Source organism: Salvelinus alpinus, chromosome 5, assembly GCF_045679555.1.
Source record: "Salvelinus alpinus chromosome 5, SLU_Salpinus.1, whole genome shotgun sequence".
NCBI classification, from domain to species: Eukaryota; Metazoa; Chordata; class Actinopteri; order Salmoniformes; family Salmonidae; genus Salvelinus; species Salvelinus alpinus.
In genome coordinates, this window is record NC_092090.1 from 74681510 (window position 1) to 74696917 (window position 15408).

Genomic DNA, 15408 nt, shown 5'->3' on the forward strand with positions numbered 1-15408 from the left:
TAAATAGACCAACACATAGATAAATCATGCACTTCATCTGAATTAGAGATCGAGCCTAAAAATGTGCAGTTAGTACCCTACAGAAGGCTGACAGGAGGAAAAATATCCCAAAAGAACAAAGAACTAGTTAGCCTACTCCTTGAGAGGCCACTCGAAGGGAATATGGCGGTCTGGTTGTGCATAACCAATTTTTACACATGCCTTCAGTGGAAAGCAACGCGGATAACTGGCAACACTGAAGAGTAGCCTACATTGTAGATTCATTTTGTTATGGTCACTCACCGTTCTTGCGCTAGGGGAGAGGGCCCCATTGGATAGGTAGGGGTTGGTAAGATCTGGGATCATAAGAAACGGGTACCCAGGATAATGGGGACTCTTGAAAAAGCCACCATCTTGCTGTCTTCTGAGTGCTGCAAGGACAGAGCATGAATATCAGTAAAGAGAAGGGACATCACATACATATGAAATGCATTAAACAATAGTAAAGCAAATGTAACAATGTAGCATTGCAAGTGACAGATTTTACCTTCACTAAAGTAATCCCTGGTTTTCTCGTAACTGTCCAAGTCTGGTCTTGGTTGAGGGCGCCGCTCTGCTTGCTGACAAGGACAGAGGCACACACAGAACAAAAAGGGGAAAACTTGTAATAGTAGTCTACTTCAGCAATAGGCTATACCAAACATTTTTTTTTTTTTATGGGCATGTAGTATAAAGCCTATAGGCTATAGACACGCGTTTGCAATAGATCAGACTTCAGATCAGCATATAACGGCCTTACCTCGGAGTCTGACGAGCTACTGTTGTTTTCCGATTCGTTCACTAACGAAGACTTCAGATCATCCAAATCCCTCTCCGCTGATACATTTTCGGATATTTTTTCCTCTTGCTCGCCTTCATCTTTGAATGATATCATTTCATCGTTCGCCCCCAAATCATCACCACCACCTCCGTTAAGTTGTGGCATTTTGCTGATGAAAAAGTTTCTCCCTGATAAAGTTGACAAGAATGCACGATCGCTCCAACAAACCGAAATAAATCGTCTATTTGCAAAGGGGGGGACCGTCCAGTTTGTGCACTAGAATAAACCCAAAACTGACAGTGTGAAAACAAAATGCCACGTTTTCACATCTCCATTTTGATATACTGAATAATCTCCAACTTTTCCATGATGATGAACTCTCCAATAATCCACCAAATGCAACTGTTTTAATTGCGGCGTCAATAGCCGGATAAAGCAACTTCCCAGAAGTGTCTTCTTCACTCTACCCAGTGGGTTAGTTGCAACCCACTCTCCCTCCGTATGGGTGCTGAAGAATGCAACTTCGATATTCTTCCCGAGACGCTCACAGGCAAACAAACTGGGTACGAACCAATTTAAATTCAAGGATGACGTCCAATTTCACTTCCTAATATCATATGTGAGTTTCAATTCGACAGGCAAAAGATGAGTCTTATTATAAGCATGGAAATCGAACCACAGCTATTGCTTTCTTCGCAGGACACTCTCGTTCAGTCAAGAGTTTCGATCAAAACTATATTTACTTCGAGGAAGTTTACCTTTAATAACCGACCTTCGTATGTTCTTATATTAACTGTCAAATGATATCCGGTGCCAAATCTATATTTTCGGGTAGGTAAAAAAAGAACCCTCTTTCCCTCCACATTAGCTAACGGGGAATGCGCTTAGAAACTACTTGGTTGTTCAAGTGTAAGAAACAGCGCAACTTGTTCAGAATGCAAAGGAGGAGTTAACGCTGAAAAACGACACTTCATTCACCATGTAGACGGGTATGCTTAAAGGAACAGTTTGACCATATTACACATTACAACGTTACCATTCATATGGAAATAGTATCCTGTTGTTTCAACATCAGCAAGATATCAATGGTTATTATGTGACTAACAATGCTTCCAAGATCCATGACAATGTCAACTAATAGGTCTATACTTTAATTTAAATCTTTAAAATTCAACGTAGCCTGCCTGCAGTAGCTACTTTTTGTTGTATCTTATTTTTAGGCAAATTGTTCTACGAAATAAAGAAAGTAATATTCATAAACATTTGTTCCAGTGGGCACTTACTGACAGAATTTCACTTTCTGACAGAGAGAGAAGTCGGGGTTTCTATCAAGCAGACCAAATATTATGATATGATAATACTATACAGTAATCTTTAGAAATACCTAATCCTCCAACAACACTGTATTTATTTTCTTTGTGCTGCTGATGGATACAGCAGCACAAAGAAAATAAATACAGTATCCATCAGCAGCACCTCATGCTCATGTCATCCCATGCATCCCTGTCTCCTGTCCAAGCTGTGAACCCATCAGCAGCACCTCATGCTCATGTCATCCCATGCATCCCTGTCTCCTGTCCAAGCTGTGAACCCATCAGCAGCACCTCATGCTCATGTCATCCCATGCATCCCTGTCTCCTGTCCAAGCTGTGAACCCATCAGCAGCACCTCATGCTCATGTCATCCCATGCATCCCTGTCTCCTGTCCAAGCTGTGAACCCAGCAGCAGCATGCAGGAACCATGTTGGGCTGAAGCCATGTGATAATGACAGGCTCAGAAAAAAGAGTCTTAATTACACGCTGCCATGCTAATTGTGTGTTGGTGTGTTCCTGGAACAATACACTTGGAAAGGCAAGGCCCAGCAGCATGGTCTGTTAGCAGAGCTTCAGGTTCAGTTTGGTAATGAAATCCTCTTGTTATGAGGTTGGATCTCCAGCCCTCCCACCTAGACAGGACTGTCCTGGCCATTGCACTAACCCCAGCTGCATGATGCCCTCTGCAGTGAGTTGGGGCTTTTGGAGATACCATCGAGGGGAATCTACATGTGTGATGTTGACTAATAAACAGGGACGACGCCAACACGTATACCCACTCCAGCTAATATAAGGAGAAATAAATGATTAAAGACATGTTTCTACTATACTTATATACTTCCAAAGAGGTTAGCTATATTCTCAAAGATAAATAGATTGCTTTTTAATTTTAATGTAATCATTTCTTTTAAATCCACCTCCCCCTCTGACCATCACCTATTACGAATCATGTCTATATCTGTGACTGTCAGATGAGTTCAGAAATGTGGCAAAAGAAGAAAAATTGTCAAATGATACCTGTCACTGTGCATTAATATTCTAGTACCTGTCTGTCGCATGCGATCTTTCCCTAACCCTGGAAATTGTGCATTTTTCTAAGCCCAGCATTATATACTGGTGTAGCCTAGTGCATTTAAGTGCACATCTGTGAAGCTGAAGCTGACCAATTAAAACTTTATATATTAATTTCAACTCTATATAGTCATTTTTTCCCTGCATGGAATCTATGTACAGCATCTATTGATAAGTACTGAAAATAAAAATGGTGAAGTGTCATTGAGGAAGGGCATAAATGATTATAACTGTCAGAAAGGGATCTGTCTGATAATCTAGTTGAAGTCAGAAGCAAGTTTCCCTCATCTGAGGCACATACTTCACTCTCTTGCACTGGCTCTATGCACACTCACTGGACTCTACCCATACACATACTACACTGACACTCCAACACACACACACTACATTCGCTCACACACACACAAAACACACACACACACATGCATATTGACGCCACACTCACATAAACACACTTTCACACGGTTTATTATCAATCCTGATTGCCTAGTCACTTTTACCCCCACCTATATGTACTGTACAAATGACATCAATCACCTCAACTACCTCGTACCCCTGCAGATTGACTAGGTACCGGTACTCCTTGTATATTGGCTCCCGAGTGGCGCAGCGGTCTAAGGCACTGCATCACAGTGCTAGAGGTGTCACTACAGACCCTGGTTCGATTCCAGTATCACAATCGGCCGTGATTGGGAGTCCCATTGGGAAGCTCACAATTGGCCCAGCGTCATCCGGGTTAGAGTTTGGCCTGCGTAGGCCGTCATTGTAAATAAGAATTTGTTCTTACCTGACTTGCCTAGTTAAATAAAAAATAAATATAGCCTTGTTATTTTATTGTGTTACTATATCCTTTTTTTATTTACCTACTTTTTCTTACTTTTTAACTGCTTTGTTGGTTAAGGGCTCGTAAGCATTTCACCGTTAAGTCTACACCTGTTGTGTTCGGCGCATGTGACAAATACAATTAGATTTGATTTACTGAATGATTCATAGTAAACAGATCTACAATATTGTTCTGGAGGAGTGGCACAACAGAAAATACACTACATGACGAAAAGTAGTGGACACCTGCTTGTCGAACATCTCCTTCCAAAATCATGGGCATTAATATGGAGTTGATCCCCCTTTGCTGCTATAACACTCTTTTGGGAAGGCTTTCCACTAGATGTTGGAACATTGCTGCAGGGACTTGCTTCCATTCAGCCACAAGAGCATTAGTGAGGTCGGGCACTGATGTTGGGCGATTAGGCCTGGCTCGCAGTTGGCATTTCAATTCATCCCAAATGTGTTCAATGGGGTTGAGGTCAGAGCTCTGTGCAGGCCAGTCAAGTTCTTCCACACCGGTCTCGACAAACCATTTCTGTATGGACCTCGCTTTGTGCATGGGGGCAATGTCATGCTGAAACAGGAAAGGGTATTCCCCAAACTATTGCCACAAAGTTGGAGGTACAGAATCCTCTAGAACAGGCCTGGGCAACTCCAGTCCTCGGGGGCCTGATTGGTGTCACACTTTTCCCCCATCCCTAGCAAACACACCTGATTGAAAGTAATTGCATTATTAACTGAGGATCATGAATAGTTGATTATTTGAGTCAGGTGTGTTAGATGGGGCTGGGGCAAAAGTGTGACACCAATCAGGCCCCTGAGGACTGGAGTTGCCCAGGCCTGCTCTAGAATGTTATTGTATGCTGTATTATTAAGATTTCCCTTCACTGGAACGAAGGGGCCTAGCCCGAACCATGAAATACAGCCCCAGACCATTATTCTTCCTCCACCAAACTTTACAGTTGGCACTATACATTGGGGCAGGTAGCGTTTTCCTGGAATCCGCCAAACCCAGATTCGTCCGTCGGAGTCGGACTGCAAGATGGTGAAGCGTGATTCATCACTCCAGAGAACGCGTTTCCTCTGCTCCAGAGTCCAATGGCAGCAAGCTTTACACCACTCCAGCCAATGTTTGGCATTGCGCATGGTGATCTTAGGCTTGTGTGCTGCTGCTCGGCCATGGAAACCCATTTCATGAAGCTCCTGACGAACAGTTATTGTGCTGACGTTGCTTCCAGAGGCAGTTTGGAACTCAGTAGTGAGTATTACAACTGAGGGCAGACGATTTTAACACGCTACACGCAGCACTTGGCGGTCTCGTTCTGTGAGCTTGTGTGGCCTACCACTTCATGGCTGAGCCGTTGCTGCACCTAGACGTTTCCACTTTACAATAACAGCACTTACAGTTGACTGGGGCAGCTCTAGCAGGGCAGAAATTTGACAAACTGACTCGTTGGAAGGGTGGCATCCTATGACGGTGCCACGTTGAAAGTCACTGAGCTCTTCAGTAAGGCCATTCTACTGCCAATGTTTGTCTATGGCGATTACATGGCTGTGTGGAGATTTTATACACCAATCAGCAATGGGTGTGACTGAAATAGCCGAATCCACTAATTTGAAGGGGTGTCCACATACTTTTTCTATACTGTATAGTGTACATTTGGAGGGAAGAAAACTTTCACCATCATCTTCTCTTCCATGCCCACAATTTCTTTGTCTCCGGCTTTTCATTCATTTTTTTCTCTTATTCATTTTTTTACTCTTGCCCTCTTTCCTTTTGCTTTTACTCTTCTTTCCTCATGTCCTCCCTCAGCCCTCCCTCTTCATCTTTCTCACCGAAACTCCTATGGACTTCTGATCCCCTTCTTTTCTGATGCAATCTGACAGGCTTTTATCTGTTTGGGAAAAATATCATTGATGTTGTCGACCGCGTGTCAGCATGCAGAGGCTTGATTGACAATCCAGCAGAGTCTCCAAGGGCCTCATTAGAGCCCCACTCCCCATGTGTGTGTGTGAGTGCGCGTTTTGCACATGCGTACCATATCACTATGAATTGCAGGTATGGAGATCATGAACAATAGACCCAGCTTAGAGTTCCACACACGCAGATACATTTTTGCTCCAAGGGCTACATCCCAGTGTCTTCTTGCCCTACTGCATCCCCAGCACATAACACAAAACATTTTCCCCATGATGCACAGGAAACTCTTGCTCTATTGCATGTCCAAATGGATAACCTAACCACAACCACAATACTTACTCCTACCGACTGTTGGCGCTTACACAATTTTTCAGGCATAGATTATTTTACACAAGTCAATTATTATGAGGAAAGGTACAAATGATTTTCTTTGTTTTATTCAATTATTTTCAAGGATTTCAATTTCTAATTGAAGGGCACCTTGCATCACATGACATAATAGTTCTTTGACTCCTTCCAGAGTGTGTGGTGTGTGGTGTGTGTGTGTGTGTGTGTGTGTGTGTGTGTGTGTGTGTGTGTGTGTGTGTGTGTGTGTGTGTGTGTGTGTGTGTGTGTGTGTGTGTGTGTGTGTGTGTGTGTGTGTGTGTGTGTGTGTGTGTGTGTGTGTGTGTGTGTGTGTGTGTGTGTGTGTGTGTGTGTGTGTGTGTGTGTGTGTGTGTGTGTGTGTGTGTGGTGGTGGTGGTTGAGCAAGCGTGAATGAATGTGTGTATGTGATTTTGATCCTGTGTCCCAGTAGACATAATTACCTTCATTCACACACCACACACTTATGAAGGATTTACCCAATCAAATATTAAATTAATTAATTACAACGACATAGATTTTAGGTCTTAGATCCTCCTGAACCAGAAATCTCCAACACACTGACAATTCTCATGGATGCATCAATGTCACTGAGCTATGAAGTACTACTGCTGAAAAACATGCTGTTATACATGTAAGAACCAAAAGCAACACACTGCGACATAGCACTTATACCTGAATGATGAAGTGAAAACTCAAGGGAGTATACAGCAAGGTAATGATTAATACAGTAGTGCTTCATTAATACGTACTATATATTCTTGAATAAAATTGAAGGCTCTTTAACCTATTACAGCACTTCTACAGTTGATAATAGAATCCCTCTCTCTTCTAAATATCCACTCTTATCATGTTTTTCTATTTCTCATTTTCTCCATGTCTTCCTTGTTAGTGAGGGATTCATTTTAACTGGGAGCTCATGAGGGGTCAGGAGAGATGCGAACAGCCACAATCTTAGCCTGAGGGCAGATCGACTGGTGGCCAGAAAATGTATTCAGAGGGTGCTGTCCCTGCATCTGCCTTACTTTGAAGTTGTTCTCTCAACTCTGGCTTGTCTTACGTGACTTTATGCCCATTTTTTCCTTTCTGGAGAGAGAGAGAGCGAAAAGAGAGAAATAGAACGAGTGTGTGTGTGTGTGTGTACGAGAGAGGAAGAGAGAGAAGGGGTGGGATACTCTTTTATGTTTTGCCGATCTTCACTCAATCAGTTTTCCATCAAAGTAATGTTTAATTCAGAGCTAATTCCGGCCTCCTAGTCACGAATTTGCCTCACTGTTTTCTAGGTGCTCTTTTCTCTGCTCTGATCTGCAGTGTTATGTTGAGCACATTATGGCATGCAGAGCCCACCTAGTCACTGTGACATGTATGTATGGCTGGATAGAGACATGTCAGACTCCACACTGGCTGTCCCCTCTATCTCAGTCCTTACAGGTTCAAGTCTCACTCCACTGTCCACAACTTCAAAGCTTTCCTAAATGTACATGTTGATCCACACATGAACATGACACATGTTTTATTAACCCTTAGGGCCATTCAGTGTGTCACAAATTGAACAATGAAGCCAGTTAGCAACTGTGAATATAAAGAAGGTTGAACTTATTCAACTGGTTTCACAGGTGGAAAAATAATAAGTTGTTCTTTCTGTCATACTGATCTTTGATTTGATTTACTTCAGAATGTACAAGTTCTCTCTTCAAGTGGGATTTTTCCGTAACACCTTTATTGTTATTCAAAGATCTTGTTTATTAGAATTGTTGCTGGAAGTTACTCAAGCATTTTCTCTTTGTTATTCAGAGGCAACCACATATTTTTTCCACTTCATTGAGAATGTTTTCTGATGTTTTGTTGATTGACAGGGCTACCCGCAACTCATACAGCCATGTCCCCATGTTTATTAATTTGTCTAACTCCCCCTCCTATCTCCTCCACAGACAGCACTCTGACTTTTAGTGGGAGTGCCTCATGCAATCATATGTTTTATTAAATAACTTCATATCCGTTTTCTCTAAAGAAAGGCCCCTTTTTCAAGCTGGTAGGGCGTACGTGGTAGTTAAAACTGTATGATGACACTATATTAGATGACAGTTTTTACTGCCAAGAGGGTGTAACTGAAACAGTAAACTGTGCAGAGAAGAGAAAATAAAATACTGTTTCAGCATTTTATTCATTCAGTTTCTCTTGTGTTGCACTTAAAGTATTCATTTTCAAAAGCTATATTTTTCAAGATACGGTAAGGTGTTCATTTCTACATTGATCCAAACTATGTTTTGTTCACATGCAAGAGTCACATTATCTTTGTCTAAATTCAGTGAATCTTAACACTGAATATAATCCCAATTTAGCCGGTTTTAAAGCTCACATGAGCACATTTTAATTGTTCATACTGATAATCCTGTCATACGTTATACAGTTCTGCTTTATAAGACTCCCCAAAAACACGGTCAAGAGGAAACATGTATCAGTGCATCTTCCATTGTGTGTTTACGGTTTACATGGCTCCCTAAAATTGTGCCCGGTCCTTTGATTGAAATACCTTTTTGTGTTCTCTGTAATGCAGAGGTTTCTTTTAAGGAGCATTATTGCCAAGAACTTCAAAGCCTGCCAAATGCACTCTCCTCTCCTCTTAAAAACATCCTTATATTTTCCAAATGGACAGGAAGAGGCACTCGCTGGTATTGAGGTAATGTTAATGCAGTGCAGCACTTGTTTTCCACATAACCCTGTTTGTCCCTGGTGACTGAGCCAGCACGGTACTCAGCCCTATTGAGATCATTCATATACAACTCTAGATTAACCCTATTTCCACTCTAATGAACACTGAAAAGGGAAGAGTGCCATGCATGACAACAATTTTACTAACTACCCTACAAAAATGACTTGATGCCTTCCACATTTGCTTGAAGCAATTCATTATTTAAAAAACTGAAAAAAGCTCTGGTACACAATGTTAAGTTTTACAATCCAGTACAAAATGTAAAGTTACAGTAATATCAACTATACCCTATGGCTAGTTTATTCCCAATTAGTGCAGTTGACATGCCAATGCAAGATTACTGTAATTTACCTAAATCACTGTTAAAAATGTAATATACTCTATTGTCCCCTGTATTGGACTGTGCAAAATGAGTCTCTCTTCAGATATGGGACTCTCCCATTCTGCCATCACACATTTTATTGATCCAGTTAGCAAGGCAAGCACTTTTTAACTGTCTGGTGTTTTGTCAGCTGAGGATGCACAGCAGAGCTCCTTGGAGGATTGGAGGTCCTTTCCTGTGATGTAAACCCTATACAAGTGAAAGAATGTTGACTTTATTTAATATGTCCGCCAGATTTTAGGAGTTTTACGTGTCTGAGATGGTTTTCATTATGCATGAACCATACGTTGAGCAGAGGCATGCATAGCTGTAGACAGCTGGAAGTAACTCGAGACTCTCAGTCACTTATCAGTACTGGCATCCCTGCCATTTCCCATAGCCATCCTCAACCAAGAAGAATCCACCCATTGTTTTCATCTCTGTGGGCCCTGTGTTAACCCAGCAATGCCTTGCTGATTGTTGCAGAGATATTTAAGAAAATGGCTTTGTCCACATAAACCCGCATCTTGTGACATCCAAGCTGTGTGTGTGTGTGTGTGTGTGTGTGTCAGTGTGTGTGTGTGTGTGTGTGTGTGTGTGTGTGTGTGTGTGTGTGTGTGTGTGTGTGTGTGTGTGTGTGTGTGTGTGTGTGTGTGTGTGTGTGTATTGAGGGTGGTTAGTTGATAGGGTTCGAGAGAGCAGCTGCACCTGTCCTGTATGTCAACACAGGGGACTGGAGCAGACACTGAAGTAGAGAGATGGTTTTCACACCACTGCCCTCACTAAAGTTGCTTACTTTGCAAAGACAACAATAACCATGGTGCTCTGCTGTAGAATGGCCAAGGCCATACTACAACACCATAAACTGGGCACCTGGTCTGTGTGGGCCACGGATTATCTCTTGACTGAGCCCTGCTATGTACAGGCTTACTGGCCTTCCTCATGTCCCCTGATTCTTTTGGGTTTAGAGTTTCCAGGATGCTTTTTGTCTGTTTTACACATAGAGACAGGATCCCCCGTGGGGGTTGTTTAGAGGTTACAGGGGTAGTAAAGAGGTCAGGGAGAAACTGTCAGACTATTTCCTTTCTGTGGCCTTGGGAAACTGCACCACAAGTCTTTTGCATATTTTTAGTGTCCGAGCTGTTTTTCTCAGAATGAATCCACAGGAGAAGTTGCAGTTATTCCCAGTTTATAGGATCTTTCATTTCTCTCATGGATTACTTTTTATTGTTTTTTTTCTTTCCCTTTTTCACATAAGATCCTGTCCAATATAATGGACAGTCTGGAAGCCATCATTTTTATGTGTTAGTGTGTAAAACTCTGGACCATAAAATTACTACACAACCTTCTTCAGGCATTTGCCTCGTGCTCCTGGGTACCAACCGTGTGTCTACAGCTGTGATTTGGGTGTGGAAGGAATGAATGTTGTGGAAAAATAGGCCTATGTTATTTCTAGGCTTTTCTCTCCACTGTCGGTGAGACTACACTAATGGGCACAGAAAAAATCTCTGTATGCTGATCTACGATAATACAGTATCTTTATTTATTAGCTCAGAGAGAAAACACTCTAGGTGAAAAATAGATACAGGGGTTATTTTCTGGTGATGTGGAATTATACTGAAGGCTCTCTTCAAATGTCGAGGTCATCATGTTTGAATGGACAACTTGTTTTCATTTTTCTGTGTTTAAGGGCTGGCATAGATATTCTGTTTTGGTAAAGAGCAAACCAGGATATTCAGTGAAAGGCTGACCCCCTTTCCCTCTGTGACAGATCAGTCCTTCCCAAGGCCTTGCCAAGTATTGAGAGGGTGCATTCAGATGTGAAGGTACTCATAAACCTGCTGAGCGGTCATGCTCATTCACATTCAACCTGTCTGAACCGTCTGACCAATCGCATGGAAGATAGTCCTACCTGCTGCTCCACATTCCTTCTTTGTGTTTAGGAATCACACATGCATCACAATACCTCCCACTACTTCACCACGTTCTGTCTTTATCTGATGATGGACACACTGACCAATCACCCCACAGTAATAGTTGATTGTGAAGGTCACACTGTGTGTTAAAAAGAGCTACTGTAAATATATATATATTTACTAACAGCATAAAATACTCCAAAACGCCCCAAAACAGAAGACATATTTGCGCACATTAAAATTGTCTTAGCCAGACTGTTGTTCTTTTCTCCACTAATTCTGCAACACAATTATCACTTAGTGAAAGGGATCGTACGGGCCAATAAAAACAAGTAATTTCTGCTTAGCACTAGCCTACTTACTTTTAAATGCTTGGCTGTGCAGCTGCACCGTGCTCTGAAAAACAAACAGTGCCGTGCAGCTGGGCTCTTCAAGACACAGAAAAAGGGGAATTTTAATCCCATGTTTTTTTTGTTCTTTGGCACCGGTCAGATTTATTTGGTCATAAAGAGAGTAAAAGCACCCCACCATCTGAAGGGGCTGGGGAAGTGGGAAACCAAGTCATGCCAGACCCAGTTGTAGACAAAGAAACACAACGGGCCAGGAAATGTTTTCTGAGGGGTCAAAGTGCACCCAGAATATTCAAACCATACATAGACTAATCAGCTCAGATAGTGGCACATTACTAGCATACCTGGAGATTTTAGGCAGATAGCCCAGACCACTCATGATGATGAATACTACTCTGGGTTTGTTATCAGTGTAGAACAGATAACATGCAGAAATACGGGTTTTATAATAGTGACATCAATGACTGTGTTGTTTGTCTCATAAAACATTTGACAAAGTACTGAAACCAATAGTTACATGTCTCCAAGATCCATTTCCTGCAGCCTGATATGAAAATAAACTATCCATGGACCCCCAAAAAAAGCATTTCCAGCTGTCACCTCCCCCTCCAATGGTTTCAATCTGATACCATTAGGGCAAGAAGGGGTGAGGGTTGAAACTCGAGGAAAATACAAGATATGTAACTCAAACTACAAGTACTATGCTCCGAATCACTGTTGGATGAAAAACAAGACAAGTGTAACACCTACACTGAATCATATTTCAGTTGCATATAACTTTAAGCCTTCCCACAGATACAACTACAAAGCACTCAGAATCATTTTCTGTATGCAAAAAGTTTGAATGCTTGTTCAAAGTAGAATTTCAATCTATTGAGTAGCAATTGGTTCATTGCAGTCAGAGCTTTAAGGACTTTGAGAGCTGCAGTATTATTACACAAATACTGTTAACAAACTATTTTGCATCTTTATAATTTACTGTAATGTACTATAACAACCTGTGTGTTGATGACACAACAGATAACATGTCAAGATAAACATGCAGTAACCTGACAACATCCTGGCCAAAGAGCATCTGGAATATCACAGAAAGCTCAAGTCCTAGTACCATAAAAAATATGGATGTGTCTCTGAGAATGTCCAGAGACCGCACATAGACTCATCCAAATCCCTCAAGACACAAGGTTTGAGGACAGACTGGAGGTCTTAAATCTCTCTTTGGTTAAAGTGCACTAAGCTCAAGAGCATGTGTACACTGAGCAATAGAGAAATAATTAACTTATTCCCCTGTAAAGCAAGCCGGGCATTTGAATCCCACATCAAACTAATTTAGATTAGGATATGCACAACAATTTATGATAAACAATTTAAACATTGTACTCTACTGATTTAGATGTATTCTTAAACCTCTGCACCACAACCACTCTGGCTGTCATACACTTCTGCCACTTCTGTCTCTCTTTAGAAAATGACTCTTACCCTTGTATACTTGGCTTCCATTATTCCGATTTTACCTGAGGTACCCACAGGTACCAACTGTGGCTAAAAAGCTCCTATGCACTTCTATCCCCCTGTACACTTCAGTTGAGTGCAAGCATAATAGCATTGGCATACGCCTCAGCTTGAAGAAAGGCCTGGGAGGATGATGCGTTATTGTTTAGATAAATGCAAATTATTGGGAGAGATCATTACATTATCATACTGTATATAGGTATGCATGACCGCAAGCAGTTACGGTCAGCTGCTGTGCATCAACCTTAATTTTGCAAAGCATAGCAGTTTCAAGAGAGAGCAAGTCTGAGACATTTCTCCGATTTTTGTAATGGATGTCTGCTTCTTCTTTGTATGTAAAATTCCAAGTCATACTATGAGATTCAAAAACTAGCTGTGTATACACGTCACACAATTGTATTTAATATTCTGTTGATAAAGCTGTTAATTGATCAACTATTCAGCATGATTTTCAGACAGGACCTTCCAGTATAGACTTTGCCAGGCCTGTCGCTCTGTAGCCGAGGTATAAGCAGCATTGTATGCTAGAGAACCCAAGACACAAGCAGTCCTTTCTTAGTTGTTTTTTCTATTTAATGATCTGCGTTACCCCCAATTTGGTCAAAATGTAATTCCCATACTTTTGTGGGAAAGCATGTATACTATGTCCCCCTTTGAAGGAAATCACTATATTGAAGTACCTAATTAAGACATACATAGAACGCGAAGAGGGAAGAGTGGTCTACTCAGATGAAAAAATAACTAAAGGCAGTAAAGTCAGGAAGTTTATTAAGAAATGGTCGGACATTCTATTCTAACCAGAAACTCTACTTTAGTTCGACAAAACTCTTGAAATAACGGTGAATAATAAAAGAGAGAAAGACAAGAGAGCAAGAAGAGTACATTTTAATGTTTTCTTTTCTCTAGAGGGGAAGGCTCTTTATCATGCTTCACATCCAACCTCTCACCTCCCCCTTTGGGCCTTTAGAAGCATCCTGTGACCCCTGACCCCTGGACAATAGAGGCCAGGACGTTTCCCAGTGAGCAGCGACGTAGCCAACAACAGGAACATGAGGGGTGCTCCTGGGAAACAAACTGTTTATTGTGCGACAGGATGGACAGGGCCCTCACTTACTTTCACACAAACCCGTACACACACACACACACACACACACACACACACACACACACACACACACACTCACAAATGCCTCCTGTTGATTCATAAAATGCAAGAACAGCTCCACACGTCTTGTCAGCTGATGTATGCACTGTCCAAACCTGCTGCTCTGAAATTAGCTATAGATTACTTAATGTTTTGATGTGCTATTGTTACACTAAATAGGGATACGCCCGTCACTTATCTGTGGGCTTCAGTGTCTGCTCATGTGGGGGATGGTCCCTGGTTCCTGGTAAGGAGTGTGTGGGGGGTAGGGGTTAGGGGGAGAGAGAGAGAGAGAGAGAGAGAGAGAGAGAGAGAGAGAGAGAGAGAGAGAGAGAGAGAGAGAGAGAGAGAGAGAGAGAGAGAGAGAGAGAGAGAGAGAGAGAGAGAGAGAGAGAGAGAGGGTAGTAGATGAGGACATGGCTAGGGAAGACATGTTGTCTCTGCTCACAAAAGATTGCATCCGTCAGAGAGCATCATCTAAACAAGTTTAAGGATTTCTATCTTTTGTTGTTTTTATTCAATAAGACATAAAAAGCCCTCTGTCATGGACACAGTCAATAGAGAGGGTACTTCTTTTGTGGAGAAATAAAGCGCCTTTTCTTACCAACCCCCCTGGTTCATATAGAATATATCCAGTTGAGAACTACATTTGTCAAAGCACTACATTTGAATAAGTTGACGAATACGACAGCCAACGCATATATAAAAAATTCTGTCCACCCTTTACAAAAAATATATACATCATCTATAGGAAATACGAGTAAAGAAGTAAATAAAATCTTCCAAATCCCACACTTGTGTGGTGGTAGTATTCAGAAACAGATCTTCTTCTCAGAATGGAAGGTGAGAGCGGCAGCATGGTGTCAATAAACACACGGAAAAGTGTACTAGTACCGCCTTCATTCTGCCTAGCATCAAAACATGCCTGAGAAAACGAAGATGAGATGTACTCTTATCTCATGTTACAGATTTTTTTATTATCACGTGGCTGGGTTGGTTCAGGTAGTCAACCGTTTACATCACTGACTGATGTTTTTTCTGATTAGACTAGTACCAGGAGTACTTGGTACTGCCACCGTCTGTCTGTTTGAGAGGAAATCCCTTCTTTGTTTCTCAAGG

General features: G+C 41.7%; 1 protein-coding gene across 3 annotated transcripts in view; it reads right to left on the minus strand.

The window, feature by feature from the left end:
* Window positions 1-1700, minus strand: part of LOC139576772 (transcription factor 7-like 1-A) — a 48251-nt gene extending 46551 nt beyond the window's left edge. For 2 of the 3 annotated variants that reach the window (XM_071403213.1, XM_071403212.1), the window contains exons 1-3: window positions 779-1697; window positions 527-599; window positions 283-410 (exon numbers count right to left, since the gene is read on the minus strand). In XM_071403213.1, coding sequence (XP_071259314.1) covers window positions 283-410; window positions 527-599; window positions 779-964 — 387 coding nt within the window. In that variant the 5' untranslated portion in view covers window positions 965-1697. Of the gene's footprint in view, window positions 1-282; window positions 411-526; window positions 600-778 lie in introns of all 3 variants that reach the window. The other variant, XM_071403214.1, reaches the window with a different exon arrangement.
* Between the last annotated feature and the right edge of the window lie 13708 nt (window positions 1701-15408).